This window comes from Podarcis erhardii (assembly GCF_964252035.2).
Source record: "Podarcis erhardii genome assembly, chromosome: 3".
NCBI lineage: Eukaryota > Metazoa > Chordata > Lepidosauria > Squamata > Lacertidae > Podarcis > Podarcis erhardii.
In genome coordinates this window covers 4642716-4667678 of record NC_138507.1, presented here as the reverse complement: position 1 = coordinate 4667678, position 24963 = coordinate 4642716, and the positions used below count along the sequence as shown (strand labels likewise).

The following is a 24963-nucleotide window of genomic DNA, read 5'->3' as shown; positions in this document are numbered from 1 at the left end:
TGATTTGAGAAGCTTCCCACCGTGTGCCAATTTGAAGTCACAGCTGAGCTTTGCACGTATGAACCCTGATCATGCTAAATATATCTTTCCAGGGGTTGTAGCACAGCTCACGCAGGTAGGCACGGTTGGCTGAGAACAGAGCAAAGGAATTCACTGTGCAAATGTCTTTCAATTATGCACTTAATGACCCTCGTGGCCCCCTTGCAGTCTTTTAAGCGATGAACGTAATGGACTCATTGCTGTGGCTGACATTAACCTGGGCAGTCGCTCTGCTGGTTTAAATTGGCATAGCTCCAAGGAAGCCAATGAGGTAATTCTGATTTACATGCTCACTGATGACATCAGTAGCAATGCTTGTTCCACAGAGTGGGCATTTGTCTACTGTTAGATAATGGTGGCCACCTGGCCCGTTTTGCCCAGGACAGATGCCTTATTTGGGGACCTAATAATTTGCCAATGGCTTTGAAAACAACCAAAACAAATGGAAAGGAAGAGTTTATATGTGATCTTCTGAGCTGCTTTGCATTACCCTTCATTGTCAAAGTTCAGCTGTTGAAATATATCTTTGTGAGTTATGAAACAACCTTATTTTTCTCTCTGACCCAAAATTAATTAAGCCATGAAAGGAGGAATATAAAGAAAGAAAGAAAGAAGCAAACTAATAGAAGATGGAAGAAGGCTCAAATAAAGGACAGTCACTGAAGAGAAAAAGGCATTATGCATTCTTTAAAAGAAACATACATCAAATTAATAGTCAATAAACTCCAAGAACGACAGACGTGTGCTTTGCAGATGTTCGCTGCGTAATCATTTGCTGTGTTTATTCCTTTGACAAACGTGATCATTGTGATCATTGTTAGCAGCATTTAAGGAGAATGTGTCTGCCACACGTATTCAGACTGCTTGGTTTGACAGCAGCCAAACTGCCTCTCACAAAGCAGTTTAGCTCCAAATTAGCTCGCTCCAGCGTTAAATACCAGCTTGCTTTGGAGGTCTTTGTGACGAGCACCATATATATCCATAATATTCTGGTATTTGAAGCATATGTGCCAGAGAGCTGAGAGACTCTCCTTTCAAGAATACAGTATGTTACTCCAGGGTTCATCATAGACTTGAAATGGCAGCTATAAAACCTTCCAGTGTTGCAGCCTGGAAATCTAGCATTACAGTAAACTGAGAACGTTATCAGTAGTCAAGGCACTTAGATGCTCTGTCAAAAAGTTCCATGAAAGCGGCTTAATACAGGTGCCTGGCTGGCAAGCAGGGAAATCATAGAATCATAGAGTTGTAGAGTTAAAAGGGACTATGATTCAGCACTTTCTGCAATAACAACAAAAATGTCTCAAGGTAACTTGCAAACCCATAAAAACAAAAAGCTTACAAACATTTTAAAACAAACAGGAAAGTCAGTAAAAGACAAATTATCTAAAAGTGCTTATCCAACAGTATTATAAAAAGGATTAACCCTACCCCATCCAACTTAAAATGTACACCACAGAGAGGCCAGGAATCATAGTATAGGATGGTCCAAATTAGCTATCAAAGGCTTGGAACAGGAATGCCTTAGCCTGGCATCTAAAAGCTGACAATGAGGATCTCAGGTGGGTGCTGTTTCGGAGATCATTCCACAAATAGGGAGCAGCCACTGAAAAAGCTCATTGCCGTCTGTCTAAGGGAACAGGTGGATTTTTATTGGGAAACAGCACAAAGTAGTGCGAAAAGCTCCTACGGATACTTCTGTGACATGATCTGATTAGTCTTTGGCCCAGTCCTGCTGTTTTAGGAAAGAATATTTTCTGGCTATGTAATGAGTCTCTGGCACATTGAGTCTCTGGCTCACGGGCTAACCTCTCCTTCTCTTTTGCACATCAGAAGAAAAGATCAGGGGCATATGCTTCCAATTTTAAAGTGACCACACAGTCCCTCAGATGTCAAGACTTAGAAACTTAATTTTGTTTTCTAAAAATATTTTCAGAACAAGACAGAATGGAACCATTGTATGGCCCTGTCTCATTATCACTTACCATTGTTTAAACAAATCACAGTTCCATGAATTCAGGACTGTGGTTGTTTGGAAAGTGGAAGTGAACACTTCTGATCTCTTTGCAGGCGTGAAAGAAGGAAGAACACTCAAACTTGAGGCTGGTTTGTTCATGTGACAGGAAACGGATGCTTTGTTAGTCTGAACGGGGCTACAGCAGGTGTTCAGACATTTCAGTTTGATTTCAACACAGTGGTGCTTTGCACCTGATGATATTTTGATGGTATACAGTGTATTGGTCCCAACGTCATGTTGTGGCTGCAAGTTACTGTCTCTGATTGTTAGCTTATGGTAGGTACTGAACTGCTGTAACGTGACATCTACTCATGGATCCTGCAGACCACCTTTGTGTTGGAAGCTAACAGTGAATGCAGAGGACGGGGCATGATAAAATGGAATAGTGAGAGGGGAAAGTTGTTGTTGTTTAGTCGTTTAGTCGTGTCCGACTCTTCGTGACCCCATGGACCAGAGAAGGCCAGGCACTCCTGTCTTCCACTGCCTCCCGCAGTTTGGTCAGACTCATGCTGGTAACCTCGAAAACACTATCCAACCATCTCATCCTCTGTCGCCCCCTTCTCCTTGTGCCCTCCATCTTTCCCAACATCAGGGTCTTCTCCAGGGAGTCTTCTCTTCTCATGAGGTGGCCAAAGTACTGGAGCCTCAGCTTCACAATCTGTCCTTCCAGTGAGCACTCGGGTGATTTCCTTCAGAATGGAGAGGTTTGATCTTCTTGCAGTCCATGGGACTGTGATGGCCTGGGATTCCGCTTCAGAGGCTGAATCAGAGGAATCCCAGGCTGCACAGGAGTCCCCGCCTCCAGGGCTGGCTGAATTGGGGCAGGGCCTTGATGCTGAAGCGCCTGCACCTGTGTCGGAGCCTCAGGAGCAGGCACCAGGTGATCCCACCCTGGGCCCAGTAACCCTTTAGCCTCTCCTGAACTGCAGAGACTCAGGGCAGAGAGGCGAAGGGAACTGGTTGCTCCCAGGAGGAGTGCTCGCCTTAAGGCCAAGAGAGGCGGGTCTCCTGGGGGCCGGGACCGCCCCGGCATCAGAACACATAAAGGCCAGTCGGCCCGGTCCCAGGTTGTGGGAGCAACGTCGTTGTTGAGTTCCTGTTCCTGCCCGGACCCGGACCTGACTCTCCAGTGTTCCTGTTCCCGCCCGGCTTCCTGTTTCGGACCTCGCCCCGCTCCTTGTGGACTGATTCCAAGCTAGTGACCCAGGGCCGGACTTTGACTATGCCTACGGTAACCTTCCCCCTGGGATCAGCACAGGGACTCTCAAGAGTCTCCTCCAGCACCATAATTCAAAAGCATCAATTCTTCAGCGATCAGCCTTCTTTATGGTCCAGCTCTCACTTCCATACATCACTACTGGGAAAACCATACTTTAACTATACGAACCTTTGTTGGCAAGGTGATGTCTCTACTTCTCAAGATGCTGTCTAGGCCTGTCATTGCCCTTCTCCCAAGAAGCAGGCGTGGCTGCTGTCACCATCTGCAGTGATCATGGAAAGTTAGGCAGTAGCAAATGGGGCAGAGGCCTTGATATTTCAGGAAACAATATGGGTGGGGAAGAGGCATTGAGGAAGTATTTGAAAGAAGAAGAAGAAGAATTTGGATTTGATATCCTTCTTTATCACTACCCTAGGGAGTCTCAAAGCGGCTCACATTCTCCTTTCCCTTCTTCCCCCACAACAAACACTCTGTGAGGTGAGTGAGGCTGAGAGACTTCAGAGAAGTGTGACCTACTTAGTTGGATGTCAGGGATGGGAAATATAGGAAGGTAGAAACCTGTTTAGATGTTCAAACTGCTACAAGTTATCCCAAGGTCCTAGTGGAACTTTTTCCAGGAAGGACAACTGCTTATGCCACAATGAATTGTGGCATAAATTGTGCAAAATATTTATCTTGATGAGGCACTTAGCTTCAGACTCAGACTCAGGGCCAAACAATTTCAATACTATATTGGGATATATATATATATATATGTCGGACTAGAGCAGAACTATGAAAATTTTCCTCCTTCCTTTACAGTTTGGCACTCTGACTTCATTTGCATCTGAATTATTAACCCTATAAATTATTTGACCAACTGGCTTCCTGACTTAAGCAGATACCTTTGGCATCAGGCACCTTGCTTGTTTGTGCCACCCCTCCTGAAAATGCATTTGTCTACATGCAAGAAGGCTTAATTGAATTAATTCCAGCTGGATCTCTAGCTTTTAGATGAAGTTACAGAAAACAAGAAGTAAAATATTGGTTTGTTATGTTTGCAGCACAGAGAATGCAAGAGGGAGCACTGAAATCGTGCACAACACATTAACAGGCTACAAAATTGATATGTACTGTGCTTAAAAACATGGAGTCTGGCTTTGATTATCTAGAAACTTTTTCCATGAGTAAATGTGTAGTAATAGCAGGGTTTTTTTCAGCCAGAACTCACTGGAACTCCATTCCGGCCCCTCTCAGCTGGGTGCCATTGCCATTATAGGAGAACAAGGGAGGAGCTCATGGTGAGTTCTGGCACCTCTTTCTCTAGAAAAATAGCACTGAGTAATGGTATGGTCATTTCAAATGGAAAGCATCATAATCTCATAATTTAAACTCATCATAATCTAATAATTTAAACTCATTGTTTAGTGTTTTAACAATGCTGCAGTTCTCTGGTTTTTAAAACTGTCTCCAAGGGGAATTTTATTGCTTGGGAGATAGTGATTTCTAAGACAGGTGTTTTGATTTCTTACACTGGTGATTCCCCCACCCCCAATTTTTTTAAAATAATAATACAATATTATTGTAGCCACAAAGGACATATTTAATGCTGCAAGTAATTGATTTGCTGAACAAGTAAAAATTCTTGTTTTGTATTCTCTGGATGTTGTCCAACATCCTAAAGAGGTTCTGATATCTAGCGCCTCTAACCCTTCCCACCTGAACCAATATTTAGAAAGTTGATTCTCCCTGCATGGTTAAGAATTTTGCCATTATCCTGTGTCAAGTTCAGGATTTGACTAGAATTTGGTTAGCACTTAAAAGTGTTGCGGAATGAAATGCAGGTATCTAGTCATTAAATTAATAAAACAATATTTCTAATAAAAATAATGTCACGTAGAAAACTGGAATGTTGACTTAACAATGGTGTAAATGATAGGGTTGTACATCAATTCTGTGTGCACCTTGAATAATGAGGCGAATCTAAGTCCCACTGACTTACTGGAGCTTTCAAGTAAATTTGTGTAGGATTATGGCTTTAAAAGATGTAGTTTTGGTGAAATTCATCAGATAATCTAGCATAGATATGTATTTTTCTTCAGGTGACACAAGGATAAAGGTCCAAGATGGAAAGGCTGCCTTTCAAAACCTGGTGGTCTCTGGTTCCTGCTCAGGTTGTTACCTCTTTTTCAAAGTGACTTCTCCTCCAGGTAAGATTTGTTATCCAGTGAAGGGTCTAAGGAGGACTGCTTAATGCTGAAGCTAAGCAGGTGCTGGGTAAGGTCAATGCCTTCATAGGAGATATTGGGTTCTGTAACAGAGGAAAGGTAGGATGGATGTGCACATAAGAAAATAAATAAGAGGTCTCACTTTTATCAGCCAATATGTGAAAAAGTCTTTTGGCTGCATGTGCAGGACCTTTGCTTCTCCTTTCTTACAGGGGAGCAAACAAGCCAGGAAGGCTTCTATTAACAATAGTTTCCCATTTCATCCAAACCAGAAAACTATAGCTAATGACTTCAGAACAAGTTAGGATATGAAGTCAACTTCAAACCATAGTTCAATATCCTGGCTTGCCCCATACTATCCTGCTTTGGATGAAATGGGAAACTATAATTAATGGGAAAAAATTCCTGGTTTGCTTGCTCACTCAAGAAAAGGAACAACTACATGTGAAGCCAAAAGGATTGTTCATACATCAGCATAGTTTGAGATATTGCCATCCAAAAGTAACTAAGAAATCATATTTTTAAAAAAAAAAAAAAATTCTGAAATACATTCCTCTCCCTTCCAGTTTCTAATAGCTTAAACATACCACTGAACCAATGTTTTTCGGCTTCTCAGCAACATTGGCTGAACCAGTCTAAAAAACCAGGATGGGGAAGAAGATGGAACTTTGATCGGATCCAGCAGAGCTCTTACCACTGAGCCTCTTGGGCTTCCCGATCGGAAGGTCGGTGGTTCGAATCCCCGCAACGGAGTAAGCTCCTGTTGCTCTGTCCCAGCTTCTGCCAACCTAGCAGTTCAAAAGCATGCCAGTGCAAGTAGATAAATAGGTACCATTGTGGTGGGAAGGTAAACGGAGTTTCCGTGTGCTCTGGCTTCTGTCACGGTGTCCTGTTGCACCAGAAGCAGTTTAGTCCTGCTGGCCACATGACCCAGAAAGCTGTCTGTGGTCAAACGCCAGCTCCCTCAGCCTGAAAAGCGAGATGAGCGCTGCAGCCCCATAGTTGCCTTTGACTGGACTTAACCATCCAGGGGTCCTTTACCTTTTTACCTTTACCTCTCATCTTCTTATAATAAGAACTGGGATCGTGATACCATCTGTGATATTGATAGTGTTTTCTGTGCCTCATCTTTTTCTTTCAGGCCTCAAGCAATCCCAGACACAATGTTCTTTCTTTGTGGCAATAACTACATTTCTGAACCTTTAAACACATGCTCCTCATTATGTTGTTTGTTTTATTCTGCTTTTTTTAGGTGCTATATTATCTGTCAGATCCAATTCTTTTACTATATACCCCATTACTGTGACTGAAAAATCAGCCATAATCTTCACTGCTGCACTGGGATCGGCAGCCTCTCTGCTTGTTTTGGGATCTGTTGTTATCTGTTGGTCCAAGAAAACAAGAAGGAACAGTGAGTTGCAAAACTGAAGTGAAGCGTCTACCCAGAAAATACCCCATTTGTTCTGCTGGGGCTTACAGAAAAAGAGAAGTTTTACAGTGAGATTGGCAATAGTTGTTGGTAGCAAATTGTGCTCCCCCCAATTCTAACAGTGTAGAAATGTTTCTTGCATTAGTATAGGGCAGATCAGCATGGTGTGGCATTAGTGCTGTGTACAGACCCTTGTGTTGTACTTTCTAGTTACTCCAATGTAGGAGTGGCTGTCTTGGAGCCTCCAGATGTTGGGACTCCAGCTCCCATCAGACCAGCCCACATAGCCTAAGGCTTGCTGATCAGAAGGTCGGCGGTTTGAATCCCCATGACAGGGTGAGCTCCCGTTGCTTGGTCCCAGCTCCTGCCAACCTAGCAGTTCAAAAGTGCAAGTAGATAAATAGGTACCGCTCCGGCGGGAAGGTAAATGGTGTTTCCGTGCGCTGCTCTGGTTTCGCCAGAAGCGGCTTAGTCATGCTGGCCACATGACCTGGAAAAACTGTCTGTGGACAAACGCCGGCTCCCTTGGCCAGTAAAGCAAGCCAGTAAAGCTTGGCCAGTAAAGATGAGCACCGCAACCCCAGAGTTGTCCGCAACTGGACTTAACTGTCAGGGGTCCTTTACCATTTTTTTAAGGCACTTCTTATGTCCAAATAGGTATGGGCTATTAGTTGTTTCTGCAGGAGGTCACTTGTATATTTCACTGAAAAATTGCAGTTTAAATTCCCTTGTAATGTTTTGCTACAGAAAACAGGATCAGAAAACCTTTGAAGAATAAGAAGAATAAGAAGCATGCCCATATTCAGGCAAATCAGCAGATACTTCATGCCCAACCCTGCTTCATCCAGGAGGAGAATAAACACAACATTACTGCTAGGAGAGAAGGTAAGTCTCTTGGATACAGACTTAATCCTATTATAAAGCACCTTTTTGCACATCATAGGTTGCAACTTTAGCAGGTCCCTGAGCTGGTCTTTTCAGTGCTTCAGCCACAAATACTAGTTGTCAACTAGTTGTAGCCTGGTTAGATTTTCTCATGAGAAGTTCCAGGCAGGCTTTGCTTCAGGAGTCCAGATAATGGCTTCCTGCAATGGGCTGTTGCTTTGGGGTTTGAGGCTGGTCTCTGCCTGAACCTCCAACCTTCCAGCTCACTGGAATTGTGACCATGACAATATTTGTCCTATCTTTTATTACAGCGTTCCCTTCTTGTAATTTCAGCATCACCTGCTTCACTTTTTCTTTTCTCCGTTCATATGCTAACCATTTCCCAAGTTTATTAGCAAATTGTAAAAAATGTTTAGCATATTTCAAATGTTAGCATATTCCTGCATTGCCCCCCCATTTTAATATTTTTTATCAATATTTTCTTGGTTTACAAAGGTATGCACAATGTCTCTTTTTTCAAGTTACATTTTCCATAGGTCAGTTTCATTTGTTGAGACATTAGGGTTACATTAGGAAGAAATGCGGAGAAGAGGTGGAGGGGGCCATGGTTGGTGGGGGTGGGGTCAGGAGGCAATGTTTCTATTTTGCTTAATGTATGTGTGGGGTTTTGTGTCAGCATCGTTTGTGCAGGTTCTCTTTGCTTGTGTTCCTTTGGTGGTGAGAGAAATTGGGGTTGGCCTTAGGTGCAGTTGCTTGTTTGTGATTGGCTGTGGTGAACTTTGTTTTTGTGTGTGAGTGGGATGGGTGGGTGTTGGTGGATTCTTGTCGTTGTCTTGTTGGGCTGTGTATGTGATAAAGGGGAGCCATGCCGGGGTGAAGGTATCTTCTTCTATTTGTCCCCATGTCAGTTTCAGTTTATTGGTTTATTTTTCTAGTAGGGCTGTTTCCCATACTATTTGGTACCATTGGTCCATGCTTACTCCTGACAGGTCTCTCCAGTGTCTGGTTATGGTATTTCTGGCTGCTGGGAGTAGGTGGGTTATGAGTTCTTTGTGATGTGAGTTGGCATTATTGTCTTGGAATATGTTTAGTAGAGCCAGTTCTGGGGTAATTTCTAATACTTGCTTAGTTATTTTACATATTTCTTCAATGGCTGTTGTCCAGAATAGTTGGATTTTGGGGCATTCCCACCGCATGTGTGGGTATGTGCCTGTGGAGGTGCACCCTCTCCAGCATTTTGGTGAGGTTCCTATTAGCATCTTAATTTTGGCAGCTAACATTTGTTTTTGTTGGTGATTGTTTTATTTTTGTCTAATTTCACACAGAATCTTTTGTATTTTCTCCTGTGTCTCTTTTTAAGTCGAGAGTTACCAATATGTTGCATAAAGTAACCTCTTATATATGTTCTGCTTGCATCCCAGACTGATATCTTTGTCTAAATTATTCTCAAAAAATTCTTTTGATTTTTGCTTTCAATCTTTTATGATCTTACCTTGGCGTAATAATGTTTCATTAAGTCTCCATCTAAAACACCCATTATTATTTTTAATTTTTGTAACTGGATTATGATACAAGAAAGTTTATATTTGGTAGTATATCAACTTTATGCACCCCCGTAGCCAATGTCTTCATTACTCATATCATATCCTATCTTGATAGGGCCCTCTGTTTCTCACTAAAATACAAAAATTGTTTTGTGTCCCCATTTTTATATCTCCAAATGTCCACAAGTTCCAGATTGTCCACAATTTCAAAAAATAAAATAAAATGGGTAACTTACCTTGGGTAATTTTAATGTTTCTTTCTGAACTTCTATTCTCTACTCCAGTCTCCCATGAGCAGGGCTTTTTTTCAGTCACAACTCACCAGAACTCAGATCCAGCACCTTTCAGGTGGGCACAATTATCATTATAAGAGAACAAGATGAGTTCCAGCACCTCTTTTTGTAGAAAAATAGCGCTGCCCATAAGACACCAATTTCCATATGAGACCTAGTATCTGGATAACTTCTCAGTTATGTGACTGTAGGGACTGGATGGGGACTAACCCTCACATAAATATGCATTGAGCAAATGTTGATGGACAAAGTCAAGACGAAACAATCCCTTACACCCCTTTCGTGTAAAGGGGTTATAAATCCTCCATGGTGTGGTAAAGATTGAGTTGAATGTTTTGCCTTGACACCTGCCATCATCCCCACCCCTGGACTCTTCATATCAGCCACACATGAGAAAGACCCTTTGATCTCAAAAAGCTAGGCAGAATAGACTTCCGGTCGGCGCCAGCGATTAATGGCGGACTTCTCCCGGAGCTCCGAGAGAGGTCTGCTCCGCGGATTCGGGTCCTGCCACTACGGCGAAGCGGGGACCCCTAGAAATCACAGGCAGTGAAGCCTGTGAACAAGGAGGCTCGGCGGGTGCCATTGGGTTCTCCCCGAACCGCGAAGGAGCCTTTTTAAAGGCTTCGGAACGGTCGCGGGGGGAGCGCGGCACTGAGAGCTGCTACCCAGTCCGTGGAGCGAAGCCACATCGCCATTATCGGAGAGCGCTGATTTCTTCCAGCAAATTGGATCTGAAAGCAACTACTCGTGAGTAGGAGTAAAAAGCTTAAATTGGATTTAAGATTAAAAAATTTGAAATATCGTCACGGGAAAGGTACAAAAAGGAAGTCTGCCTTCCCTGAGCTGTAGATACAACAAAGCAAAGAACTGCTAAACTGTAACCTTTGAAGATTATCTGTTGAGAAAGAGTAACTCATGGCTAAAAAGTAAGACTCAACCCCCCCATTTAGCTGGCAGGAGCGGTGGGGGAGAATTTCTGTTGAAACTTTATTACCTGCATGAAAGGAGAAGAGGAATATACATCCACTGTCTTTGTACCCTGGGGGAGGACTGCCTTGAAAAGGATAAAGACCTGTTGTGGAATAACTTTGTGAACTTTGTTGAACTCTGCTGAAAGATACAGAATTTGAGGACTGTTGATTAAATTGTTACAGATTTGTAACTATTTAGAAAAAAGCTGGAACTGGGGCTTTTTTTCCTTCAGAAAGAGCTAGGAGGGGATTTGAAAAGAATATTTCTGTTTTAAAAGACTGTGGAACTAAGCTTGGAATTTCCCCCCCTAGAGGAGACTTTGTTACCTTTTGAAATAATTAAGCTACTCGAAGCTCAGCCACTGGAAATTTCCTATTGAAAACAAACTGTTAAGTGTGGGACTGACCTTGACTGGGCATGATAGTGGCATGGCAAATGAGAAAGGAAAAATAGAACTTCAGGAGAAAAGCCTCAGATCCGGTAAACATTACAGAAGGGCCTCATTGACAGGAGCAGCTGCAGCCTCACAAACAAAATCTAAAGCTATGTCATCAGAAGACGTTTTGACTAAAGCACTGGGAAAAATAAATGAATCTTTGGAACTCCTTACGAGACAAGGGAGTGAGACAAGTAAACAAGTTGCAGAAACAAATAAAAATGTAGCTGAGATCTCAGCAAAGCTTGATCTGAACACTTCAAGTATAAAAGAATTGGGAGTACAAGTTAATGCTAACAGCCAAAATATTGGGAAACTTTTAGAAGAATCAGCTACCACTAGAAAGATTGCCGAGGAGGCAAAGGAGCTCGCAACTGAGACGCAAGAGAAAATACCACCGGTTGTGAGGAAACTGGCGGAACATGATTTGTCCTTTGCTATGTTAGATCCACAAAGGAAGGAACGGAATTTAAGATTGAGATTTGTACCAGAAAAAGAACAGGATAATTTGGTGGACTTTCTTACAAAAGAGTTCTTTGAATTTTGGCAAGAGGGCCTGGAAGAGGATGAACTAAAGATTGTGAGTGCATTTAGACTTGGAATAAGACAAAAAAAGAATAAGGCAAGAGACTGTTTGATTACTTTGAGATCAAAAGAAGAAAGAGATAAAATTTTAAATCTGCACTACCAAAAATTACTGGAAATTGAAGATTCTTCTGTGGAGATTTTTAAAGATATACCTAAGCCCATTTTGGATGCAAGAGGTGACTATAGAGATTTGGTTATACTTTTGAAGAAATGCAGAATCTTCTTTAGGTGGGAATTCCCCCAAGGCCTGTCTTTTAAATACAGAGGAAAGAAAATAAGAATAAAGACATTGAGTGATAAGGACAAATTTTTGAGAGAACACGAAGAGGACCTGTTGAAGGAGGTGGAAGCTGAAGAGGAACCAACACCATCGGGAAAAGGAATTCTGGACCTAGCAAATCTTTCGTTTGGATTGCAGCCACCGACAGAAGAGGAACAACGATTGGGAGCTGTGGGAGGAGTAAGTAAATAATCCCATCATGGCCTTGCGACTGCTGAGCTGGAACTGTAATGGTTTGAACGTTCCTCGGAAGAGGAAGAATGTTTTTCATATATTAAAGAAACAACAATTGGACTTGATTTGCCTACAAGAGACACATGTGATGAGAGCACATAGAAGACTACTTATTAACCAAAAATTGGGACAAGAATTTATCTCATCTGACAGAGTGAAAAAAAGAGGAGTAGTTATATATGTAAAGGACAAATTGATGCCGAAATTGATATTTAAAGATGAACAAGGAAGATATTTGGCAATTGAGATTCAAATTGAAGGACAAAAATTTCTGATTGTTGGTGTTTATGCACCGAATGAAGGTAAATCTGAGTTCTTTAAGAAGTTGCATGAGATGTTGCTGGACTTTCTAGACTTAAATGTAATTTTGATGGGAGACATGAATGGAGTAGTTTCCACAAACATGGATAAAGCCCAAAGACAAGTGATATCAAAAGATGGAAGACTACCAAAAACCTTTTTTGAAATGACTGACAATATGGATTTGGTTGATATCTGGAGAACAAAGAATCCTCTTGAGAGAGAGGGAACCTTCTTTTCTGAAGCCAAAATGACCTGGACTAGAATTGACCAAATATGGGTTACTAGAGGATTGGTGCCAAAGACAAAAAAAGTGGAAATCTGCCCAAAAACATGCTCTGACCATAATGCCGTGAAGATGGAAATGAACCAAACAACAGCTGGTACCTTTAGATGGAGGATGAATGACACCTTATTCAGAGACAAAGAATTTTGTAAAAAGGCCCAAAAAACATTGAAAGACTATTTTGAGATTAATATGAGGACCAATGTTGAAAAAAGAGTAATCTGGGACGCAAGCAAAGCCGTAATGAGAGGTTTCTTGATACAACAAAATGCAATAAAAAAGAGAAGCCAAAATGCGAAAAAGGATAAGATCCTGGAAAAGATAAAAGAAGGAGAAAAGAAATTAAGATCAAAACCAAAGTCTCAGGAGATTTTGAGAGAAATTAAACTATACCAAGTTCAGTATATGGAATTGATGAACCAAGAGATAGAATGGAAAATAAAACAAATGAGACAGAAGACCTTTGAATCCGCAGATAAATGTGGTAAACTTTTGGCTTGGCAATTGAAGAAGAGACAAAAATTAAATACAGTGACAAATTTGGAAGTGGATGGAAAGAACATTTACAATCCAATTGAAATTAGAAGCTGCTTCCAGAGATACTTTAAACAATTGTATGCACAAGGGCCATAAAAAGACTCTGATATAGAACAATTTCTGGAGAAAAACGGACTGAAGGAAATTTCAAGGGAGAGTAAGGTACTTTTGAATCAGAAAATAACTGAACAAGAAATAGAATCTAGATCAAGGGAAGTAATAGTGCCACTGTATTCTGCTCTGGTCAGACCTCACCTGGAGTACTGTGTCCAGTTCTGGGCACCACAGTTCAAGAAGGACACTGACAAACTGGAACGTGTCCAGAGGAGGGCAACCAAAATGGTCAAAGGCCTGGAAACGATGCCTTATGAGGAACGGCTAAGGGAGCTGGGCATGTTTAGCCTGGAGAAGAGGAGGTTAAGGGGTGATATGATAGCCATGTTCAAATATATAAAAGGATGTCACATAGAGGAGGGAGAAAGGTTGTTTTCTGCTGCTCCAGAGAAGCGGACACGGAGCAATGGTTCCAACTACAAGAAAAAAGATTCCACCTAAACATTAGGAAGAACTTCCTGACAGTAAGAGCTGTTCGACAGTGGAATTTGCTGCCAAGGAGTGTGGTGGAGTCTCCTTCTTTGGAGGTCTTTAAGCAGAGGCTTGACAACCATATGTCAGGAGTGCTCTGATGGTGTTTCCTGCTTGGCAGGGGGTTGGACTCGATGGCCCTTGTGGTCTCTTCCAACTCTATGATTCTATGATTCTAGAAGGTGCCATTCAAAATATGCAACTGGGCAAATCTCCGGGGCCTGATGGATTGACTTCCAAATATTATAAAGCTTTAAAGGAATGGATATTACAACCTTTGAAGGAAGTCTGCAACGAAATTCTTGAGGGGGAAAAAGCACCTGAAACGTGGAAAGAGGCCTACATCACGCTTATACCGAAGACAGAGACTGAAAAGACCCAACTTAAGAACTACCGCCCAATTTCCTTACTAAATGTGGATTACAAAATTTTTGCTGATATTTTAGCTAAAAGACTGAAAAAAGTTTTGATGGGGGAGATCCACAGGGACCAAGTAGGCTTTCTCCCAAGAAGACACTTATCAGACTATGTAAGGAATATAATAGACATTTTGGAAATGTTAGAAGTTAACATAAATACAAAAGCTGTTTTGATATTTGTGGACGCGGAGAAAGCCTTTGACAATATTTCTTGGACCTTTATGAGAAAGAATCTTCAGGGGATGGGGGTAGGTCAAGGGTTTGAAAATGGTATAGGCGCTATATACTCTGAACAAAAGGCTAAACTTATAGTTAACAATGTGATCACGGAAGAGCTAAAAATAGAAAAAGGGACACGCCAGGGGTGCCCAATTTCCCCACTACTTTTTATTTCGGTCCTGGAGGTTTTGCTGAGCATGATAAGAAAGGACCAGCTGGTTAAAGGGGTTCAGGTCGGAGCGAAACAATACAAACTGAGAGCATTCGCAGATGATTTGGTACTTACATTACAAGAGCCAGAATCTAGTACTAAAAGGGTTCTGGAATTAATTCAAGAATTTGGTCAAGTGGCAGGATTTAAATTGAATAAGGTAAAAACTAAGGTATTAGAGAAAAATTTAACAGTGACTGAGAAAGAGAGGTTTCAGAATGAGACGGGTTTAATGGTGGTTAAGAGTGTAAAATATTTGGGGATTAATATGACAGCAAAAAATATGAATCTATTTAAAGATAATTGTCAGAGCTGCCCCAAGGTCCCAGCTCACAGAGGACCAACGCCAGGTCGTCGTTATATACAAAAGTCTTTATTGAAGTTCAGTTTCCATTTCAAAGCCGTAGCACGCAGCTCTACATCTTAAACCCTAGACCGCCGAAGTTCCGTCTGAATCTCCTCCCCCCTGACACCAGTTTAAGATTCTAGCCCTGCTCCACCTCTTCCTCTGCTCTCTCCTCCTCTGGGTCCTCCTGTCCGCTGAGGCATTCCCCTTTCTGGACTCTTCTGACGCTGAGTCGCCTGACTCCTTCCCCTGCCTCCGGCGGGCTTTAGGACCTGGTTCCCAATCCTCGCTCTCTGCTGTCCCGCGCGCCTGCACATTTGAACTTGGCTCTCGCGCCAACCCAGTGACCTTCCTCCTGACCGTTACACTGCTTCTATCACTGCTTCCCTCTTCCGGGATGCTGGCTGGACCTGACCTCCCCTACGTTGCCTGACTCTCCGATGGAGGCGTGGTCAGCCCTGACCCATCTTCTCTCCCTGCTGGGGGATACGCTGGCCCCGATACCTGGGACTTCCCCCCCCCACTATGCTCTGGTGGGGAAGCTGGCCCTGATCTCCAACTACTGCTCTGGGAGTCCCCGCTGGCCCCTTGCTTCTGGAGTGTCCCCCTTGGGACCCCCCTTGCCCTGGCCACCGGCGCCCCCTTCTGTGAATCTTCCGATTCGCTGGAGAGGCTCATGGAATCTCTTGGGCCACTGTCATCTTCTCCTACGCTGCCCTCAGATTCTTCCCCTTCGCTCTCCCTTTCCTCCCTTCCCTGCGCTTCTGCTCCTGAGCCCCTGACAATAATTATGAGAAATGTTGGAAACAAGTGAAAAAAGATTTAGAAATTTGGTCGAATTTGAAGCTTTCCTTGTCTGGTCGAATAGCAGTTATAAAGATGAATGTATTGCCTAGAATGTTGTTTTTGTTTCAGACATTGCAAATTGTGGACAAGATGGAGTGTTTCAAGGGTTGGCAGCAAGATATTTCTAAATTTATCTGGCAGGGCAAAAAGCCCAGAATAAAATTTAAAATTTTAACTGATGTAAAGGAAAGGGGGGAATTTGCCCTGCCGGATTTGAAACTTTATTATGAATCAGCAGCTTTCTGCTGGATAAAAGACTGGCTGCTTCTTGAGAACACTGACATTTTGGATTTGGAAGGTTTTAACAATTTTTTTGGATGGCATGCATATTTGTGGTACGACAAGGTTAAGGCTCATAAAGGCTTTAAAAACCATATTGTTAGGAAAGCACTATATAATGTCTGGATTAAATATAAAGATTTGTTGGAGAACAAAATCCCAAGGTGGCTGTCACCAATGGAGGCAAAAGCGTTGAAAAAACTTAACATGGAGTCTAAATGGCCAAAATATAGTGAAATCCTAGAACAGGAGGGTAACATGTGGAAATTGCAGAGTTTTGAGAATCTGAAAGATAAAGTGCGAGACTGGCTACACTATTATCAAATATTGGAGGTTTATAAGTTGGATAGGAAAATTGGCTTCCAGGTGGAAAAATCAAAACTGGAAACAGAGTTGTTAGAATCCAATACTAAGAATTTGTCAAAAATGTATAACTTGCTGTTGAAATGGAATACGCAGGATGAAACAGTTAAATCAGCTATGATTAAGTGGGCATAAGATATTGGTCATAACATCATGTTTGCTGACTGGGAAAGGTTGTGGACCACCGGCATGAAATTTACGGCATGTAATGCCTTGAGAGAGAATATTATGAAAATGATCTATAGGTGGTACATGACCCCAGTCAAGCTTGCAAAAATTTACCACTTATCAGATAATAAATGTTGGAAATGTAAAGAAAATGAAGGTACATTCTTTCACCTCTGGTGGACATGCCCAAGGATTAAGGCTTTCTGGGAAATGATATATAATGAAATGAAAACGGTATTTAAATATACCTTCTTGAAGAAACCAGAGGCCTTTCTCCTGGGTATGGTTAGCCATGTGGTGTTAAAGAAGGATAGAACTTTTTTTATGTATGCGACAACAGCAGCAAGGATACTTATTGCAAAGTATTGGAAGACACCAGATCTACCCACTCTGGAAGAATGGCAGATGAAGATGACAGACTACATGGGACTGGCAGAGATGATGGGCAGAATCCGAAACCAGGAGAAAGAGACAGTGGAAGAAGATTGGAAGAAATTCAAGGACTATTTAAGTAAACATTATAAAATTAATGAAAGTTAGAATTGATATGAGTTTTGAAATTTAGCGGTTTTCAGGGGCATGGATTAAGGAAAAAGAAATAGAATTACTAAAAACTATGGAAAATAAGGGAATGGATTTGCTGATTAGATAAATGGAATTAGAATACAGAAGGGGGAGGTATGAGGAGGTCGAGGAAATTAGGCTTAAGAAAATGAGATTTGAAATTATACATGTTTTGAGTATTGTGTTTGTGTATGTTTCTATTGTTGTTTGTGTTTATATATTTTAATTGGAAACTTTAATAAATATCATTTTTTTTAAAAAATGAAAAGCTAGGCAGAATAGACAATGCTGGACTAAATGGTTTGTCTCAGTATTATATTCTTAACGACTTTGCTGAGAATATGCTTTTAGAATATTGAATATTTGGACTTCGATTTCACTTTGTTCAGGAGGCCTTTTCATTTTAATCTAAAGGTTCCACTATTTTAAAGCTCCATGTGAGCAGAAAACTTTTATCTTATGAATGAATAAGCTACGGATGACCTCTTATAAATAATATATACTGCAGATGACAAAGTGAAGTCTTGTGAGATGTAAAATAGCTGCTGAGGAAGACAAAACTTCTAACGTATTTGGGAGCTTTTCTTGCATTAAACGGACTGCTACAATCAAACGTGGGATTGTTTGACTTGCAAATTATTGCTTCATCCATTTTCATTGGATCAAATCATTTTTAAATGATATTTAAAATAATGTTTGCAATGACTAAAAGACCCCAATGCTGACTTGATGGGTTTTTTCTCTCTTTTATTGTATGCTTATTTATGTATGTGTCATTAGGCTGAGTTTACTAGATCAAATTTTCATGAGTATAGCTGTATCAGGGGTTGTTTGGGTTGTATATCTATTTATATATAGGCAGGGTGTGCCTAATCCCAAAAGTTGATCAGGGACAAATTATAAGCAAAAGGCTACTTTTTAAAACTAAGCCGGATCAAATCTCATCATTGCAATATATGCAAGCATGCCACATTGGCATATCAGCCACAGAAATTAAGAGAGATTTTAAAGGTTTAAATATTTCATTGCAAACATATACGTGTCGATCTTTAGGTTTAATTTATGTCATATATAGTAAGAGTTCAATTAGACTTTCTTCACCATACCATACCTTCCACTGCCATATACATGCGTGAAAGCTGGAGGATGTAGGGCAAGGAGAACCTCAATAGATTTTGAACATAATTCATATACCTAGTTGACTCTCGAACCAAGTATGGTCCAAGTGGTGTCAGCCCAAATTTAGTACCAAAAACGTATTGCGTGTTAAGATCCCAAGACCTCCCCCATAAAGAAAGACACAATTGACACAGGATTTAGTTTAAGGTTATTGGCATAATTTTGGCCACAACTTTATTGGTTACAGATCATGAGTGGTTTGCTTAGGCATTGGTTCCCGATTAGCTGCATCTGACCTTGGACTCCGGCAGAGGTCAGTAAGGGAAAACATTCTGGGGGAGCAATGGACCAGGCTCAGACTCAAGCTCACCCCAAATGCTCCCAGGGGCTCTGGTGTGGCCCTCACCCCTGGAAGGGGATCAGACAAAAGCAAGGCGAGCCCCTGGATTCCTTTAATTAAATACCTTTCGTGCATGGGAGGGGCAGGTGTGACCACCTCCCCTCCCCTCCACATTGAACCAATGCCTAACCGCCAAACCTAACAAAGTTGTGATGATTTGCTATGCGGCAGGCGAAACCCAAGTGGCACCAGCCAATCAGCCAAATGGGAAAATTCCTGCCGGGCCCCTGTCCCAAGAACAGATGACCCACGATGGCATAGCAAGGTCATAATGGACCATAAATATAGGGAGGGTGGGAGAGTGATCCAGTGCACGAGGTGGAAAGAGGAAGCTCAACACAATGTGTAGTGATATCTATGTCACTCGCTTAATGCATAAAACAATCCCATTGGCCAGAATTACCCCAGGAACCGAGGGACACCAATTGGGTTGTTGTGGCTATCCAATTGCTCCCACCCACAATAGCAGTGAGGTCAGTTGATGATCTCACCACAACACGTGCTCTCTGGAAGGACAGGATTTCCAGACCTTCTCAAATTTATCAGGTTCCCTTGCCACATACATGCTGAGCATTCGAATCTGCATGCTCTAATATTTCCTTGACCCATCTCTCACTGTTTGATGGGGGCATGCTGATTAAGCTATTCTCCCTTATGAACTGGCACAAACGGTGCAGTCATCATCCAAAGCCCTTCCTTGTGTGCCTCCTCCATGAGAGGTCTGGAGAGTAGCAACACAAGAATGGGCCTTTTAAACTGTGGTGTGTGTGTGTGTGTGTGTGTGTGTGTGTGTATGTGCGTGTGTGTGTGTGTTATTGTTTTGTTTGCTATTATGTTGTGTATTTTTGCTTTTAAATTGTAAACTGCCCTGTGATCCTGAGATGAAGGATGGTAAATAAAATAAAGTAAATCTGCCCTCATTCACCATGTTTGCTGTGAGTCCCATGGAACCAACTGGGGTGGAATGGTCTAAAGGGGAGGAGGAGGAGGGCTCTGAGTTGGGAGGGTGGGGTCAGCCAGGAGAGTGAGCTGGATTTAAGCTGGCTCCATCCCTCGTGGCCACTTTGGCGGGGCATCTGTTGTGCTTGGGGCTGAAGGGTTTTTGGCTGCCCCAAAGTGCAGACCTCAGCTCTTTCCCCACTAGAATGCAAATAAGGGACTGCGAGGGGTTCCCCTGGTCCTAAACTTGTTGCTTATGTAAGAAGCAGAAAGAGGTTAGTTTTGAGTTTCATCTTATTTTAATTAATATTTATCACAGAAAAGCAGAAGGAGCAAGAGAGGAAATGCTACAGTTTATATGTTTTGATATTTGCCATACTCTTTCAAAATACAGTGTTCAGCTGTATGCCTTAGGATACATATCTGCTATAAATTCATTTTTTATCTAATTTGTCTGAGATCTAAGCTTCCTGTGGAGGTCTGAGATCAAAGGATCTGATTCTTTCTGATGTTGGCTCTGACACGTAATGTGTGCTGACTTAGTTCTGTCTATAAAATCGCAGTGGGAGGCTGCCAGTCTCCCTTGGCACCTTTACATAGTGAACTTTCATTTCGACTGGTGAGGATGACAGGTACCACATTGATTGGAGCCACCGTGTAAATAATTAATAGGGAGAATTTTCTCTGCAAAAGGAAATCCAATCCTTCAGATTCTTCTTAAAAGGAATTGTTGCAAGATCATTAAAAATCCCCAATATGTTCAAATTTAAACAAGAATAACAACATCTTAAGCAAATATAATATGCATGACATGGAATGTCTAATCTTTGCATTCCCCTCTATTTAAAGTGATGTTGGTTTTGAAAACGGAGCAACCATCAAAGTTAGTTAGTTCTATTTTGTTAATGCCAGCTAATTTTATTTCCCATGAACAAACCCTAGATTTTTTTATGTTTGGTATTTTAAATTTGGTTGAGGATGAATGGTATATATAAACCAGCATAAACCAGCTTAGAACTTAATATAACATAAATCAAATCACAGATTAGATGTGCTTTGATTTACCAATCCAGCTGTACAAAGACATAGTTTTAAATGATCCCATTGCATGTGGGAAGATAATTTCCCCCTCTTTATGGATACTGGGATATAAATGTAAGGTTTTACATTGGGAACTATGAAAAAGGCAAGGCCAGCCTGAGACATGATACCAGTCCCTACCAGTCCCTTTTTGGTCTTGGCATGCTCTGCAGAGCATTTCCTCTCACTCATCCTTAGAATAATTGTTGACCAGCCATTGAAAACACCAATAATTGAACCACAGTCTATCAAATGAATGCTTATATTTTCTCTAATAGACCTGAAGCTGCGTGAGGAACATGAAGACACAGCAGAACCATTAAGGAAGTGCCATCAACAAGCATTTAACAGCACAGCAGTGGGAGCAGTGAACAGGACCAAGCAAGGCCGTCGGTCCCACACGGGAACACCCACATGGGGGTCTCTGGAACTTCAGCAGCTGAGCATCAAGGAGCTTAATGACTGGAAGGATACCAAGCAACATTTCTCAGACTATGCTCAGCAGAAGGAAACGAAGAAAGGGCAATTCACAGATAAAAGATATAAAAGACCCTCAGAGAAGCCTGCCTTGAGGTCAGGAGGGGATGTGAGGGAGAAACAGCAAGTTGCAGTACCATAATAATAAACTAGTTCCTGGGATAGGATTCATGATAAATAATATGGAAGTTAAAAAATAAATGTGCTTTAGTTACAGATAGGTAGCCGTGTTGGTCTGCCATAGTCAAAACAAAATAAAAAAATTCCTTCCAGTAGCACCTTAAAGACCAACTAAGTTAGTTCTTGGTATGAGCTTTTGTGTGCATGCACACTTCTTCAGATTCTGTGTATCTGAAGAAGTGTGCATGCACATGAAAGCTCATACCAAGAACTAACTTAGTTGGTCTTTAAGGTGCTACTGGAAGGATTTTTTTTATTTTGTTTTAAATGTGCTTTAAAAACTCGAATAGTTTCACTCATTGACAATCCAAGAACCACCAAGCTTTTTAAGTCCATGGGCATATTTGGATTTTTGAGTGGGTGCCATGGGTGTTACTCCCTCTGGTCAGTCAATCTCTAGCTTACCGCCCCCCCCCCAGCCTGAGAGGAAGAAAGAGCGAAAGCACATGTGGGCCTATTTTATATGCGTAAAAGTCAGATCTTGTAGAATTAAACTGAGTCTTGAAAAGCACCTAGCACCTAAAGAAGAACTGGGAAATGGTGTACGTCTCCACTTCCTCCTTAAGCAAGGGAGAATAAGCTATTATTATTGGGGCAGTGGGTGGAGGGGGCCCCCACAGGCTTTGTGAGTACAGTCATACCTCAGGTTACAGACACTTTGGGTTGCAAGATTTTGGGTTGCAAACCCAGAAGTACCGGAATGGGTTACTTCTGCGTTTCGGCGCTTGAGCATGCGCAGAAGCACTAAATTGTGCTTTGTCCATGCACAGAAGCGTCGAATCACAACCCGCACGCGTGGCACTGCGGGTTGCGGATGCTGTGGGTTGCGAACGTGCTTCCTGCATGGATCACATTCGCAACCCGAGCATCCACTGTACAAGGGGAGGAGGTCTCAAGGGCAAATGCCATTGAAATACCTTCTGCGACCCCTGGTGCAGGCAGGAGTTGGAGCAAATTGTCAGCTCTAAAAGAATTCACATATATTTGCTTATGGTTGCCTAAATTTGAACATTTAAGCATTCAGATTAGCTGGAATGTAATTTAACAAGAATATTCCATGGTAAAGGAGGTGAACAAAAGGCAAAAAATAAAGAATCAGTAATTTTGTTTTATATAGTAAGAGAATAAAAGCTGGTTTGGTTGTTAAATTTGCTGTAGGGATCAGCTTTCTCAAGGCAAAGGCCATTCTTTCAAACTTGCTCCACAGACATACCATCTACCAGAACTCACCACATTAGTTGGGGCAACGTAATCAGATCCCCACCTCCACCAGTAACTGCCATGGAGCAAAAGTAGAGAAACTCATTATGTGAAGGTAGTAGTAATGGCTCATGTAATGGTTTCTAATCAATGGTGCCCAGCCGTGGGAATTCTTACTACCATGTGTGCCTTGGAAGGTGAAGTCAAACCATTGGGAGAGTTACAACGCCTGCTGTGGCTGTAGAGACTGCTACGGGAGAGACATGTTTTGTTGCAGACATCCCAGTGTGTTTCTTCTCTCTGTGCTCCTCCCAGCAGTCATTTTTACCATGACACATGTAACATCTAGATAAGCTCTAAGAGGATGGGTGTAAAGGGTCCAGAATTCAGTACATGCCCACATATCTTGGATATTGTTAGCTATTTAAAATCTTTGCAGAAGGTTGTGGGCAGTGCTCACAGTCTGATGGAGTGCAGCTGCACTTCTGGTTTGTGGGCAAGGATTTCTTTGCAGACCCCTATGCTCAGCTTGCTGGTGTCAGAGAGTAGGGCAAGGGTGGACACTTGGAGTTGATTGAGAAGCACAGCCCCACTCCAGATTCAAACTCACGAGTGCCCTACACATGAGTGATGCATGAATACAGCTAATGTGTTATCAAGGAATAAGATCTTGAATTTGTCATATAAGCAATGGGTTTAATATACTATTACTAATGGCAGAACACAACTATGGTCAATTACATGGTTGAAGACTTCAGTTGTTTCTATTCCTAGTTAAACTAATTCCAGCCTTAGTATCTGACGGTCTTGAAGTTATTTATCTGATTGCATCTGTTGAAAAACAGATTTTAAGGGGCAGGCTGCCTGGGGCGATCCTAATTGTTCCTCTCTCTTTGAATACATGCAGCGGGGACAGGGGGAAGCTGGCTTTGGAGGGTGAATGCAAGGGAATAAAATTTTGAACTGACTTCAAAGTAAGGAATGCAAAACCAAAGAAAGGACAAAGGAAATAAAGATGCAAAAGGAGTTTAGTTGGTCCCGCAGTTTGATTAAAAATAAAAAGCACAGGAAAACAGTGCTGGCAAAGTTAAGGTCAAGTATATTTCCATTTATTTAAAATATAGTAAATGGGTGTTGCTTTAGTTTTTGGGCTTTTACTTTGTTACTTTTACTTTTACTTTAAATTGTAATTGTATTTTTATAAATGGAAATTCGTATTGTTCTACAAATAAAGCACAATTATAAATAGTCAAACGTGGCACTTATTTCTGTGAAGATGCTTTTGAGGAACCATCAGAGACAACAGCCACTCCCCCTGCCTCACCCCCAGCTGGTGGCCATGCCGTCCTCGCCAGACACTCAGCATGCATGCCAAGGGATCCTTTTGTGTTCCAATGTATGTGCATAGAGCTCCCCAACAAAAGGGGAGATCCTGTCTGGTCCAACATCTTCCCTTGTACAAAGGAGCTCTACGTGCATAAATTAAGGTAAAGGTAAAGGTACCCCTGCCCATTTGGGCCAGTCTTGACAGACTCTAGGGTTGTGCGCTCATCTCACTCTAGAGGCCGGGAGCCAGCGCTGTCCGCAGACACTTCCGGGTCACGTGGCCAGCGTGACGAAGCTGCTCCGGCAAACCGGCACCAGAGCAGCACACGGAAATGCCATTTACCTTCCCGCTAGAAGCGGTACCTATTTATCAAATAAAAACATCTTGAAGGTCCCAGGCCACAGAGAGGTTAGGCTGGCCTCAACTAGAGCCAGGGCTTTTTTGGCTGCGGCTCCAACCTGGTGGAACACTCTGTCACAAGAGACAAGGGCCCTGCAGGACTTGACATCTTTCCGCAGGGCCTGCAAGACAGAGCTGTCCCACCAGCAGGCCTTTGCTCCGGGTGCAGCCTGACTCCCTCCTTTGGCAATCCTTACAAAACTTTAGTTTATGGTTGCCATCAATTTTGATTTTAATTAATTTTTATAATGTTTTTATAATGTTGCACTGTTTTAGTGTTGTTAGCCGCCCTGAGCCCGGCTTCGACTGTGGAGGGCGGGATATAAATAAAATTTATTATTTATTATTATTATCTACTTGCACTTAAGGGTGCTTTCGAACTGCTAGGTGGGCAGGAGCTGGGACCGAAAGATGGGAGCTCACCCTGCCACGGGGATTCGAACCGCCGACCATGCGATCGGCAAGTCCTAGGCGCTGAGGTTTTACCCACAGCACCACCTGCGTCCCTCGTGCATAAATTAGTGCATATCTAAATCCCCTTCTCTCACACACTGAGCATTCAGGTGGGGAGGG

The 24963-nt window shown here is 42.1% G+C and overlaps 1 protein-coding gene across 3 annotated transcripts in view; it reads left to right on the top strand.

Moving 5' to 3' along the window:
• The window catches only part of PKHD1 (PKHD1 ciliary IPT domain containing fibrocystin/polyductin), a 250395-nt gene extending 228914 nt beyond the window's left edge, over nt 1–21481 (top strand). For all 3 annotated transcript variants that reach the window (XM_081855438.1, XM_081855439.1, XM_081855440.1), the window contains 4 exons: nt 5357–5464; nt 6735–6893; nt 7659–7796; nt 21086–21481. In XM_081855438.1, the coding sequence (XP_081711564.1) occupies nt 5357–5464; nt 6735–6893; nt 7659–7796; nt 21086–21426 (746 nt within the window). In that variant the 3' untranslated portion in view covers nt 21427–21481. The remainder of the gene's footprint in view (nt 1–5356; nt 5465–6734; nt 6894–7658; nt 7797–21085) is intronic.
• The last annotated feature ends 3482 nt before the right edge of the window (nt 21482–24963 follow it).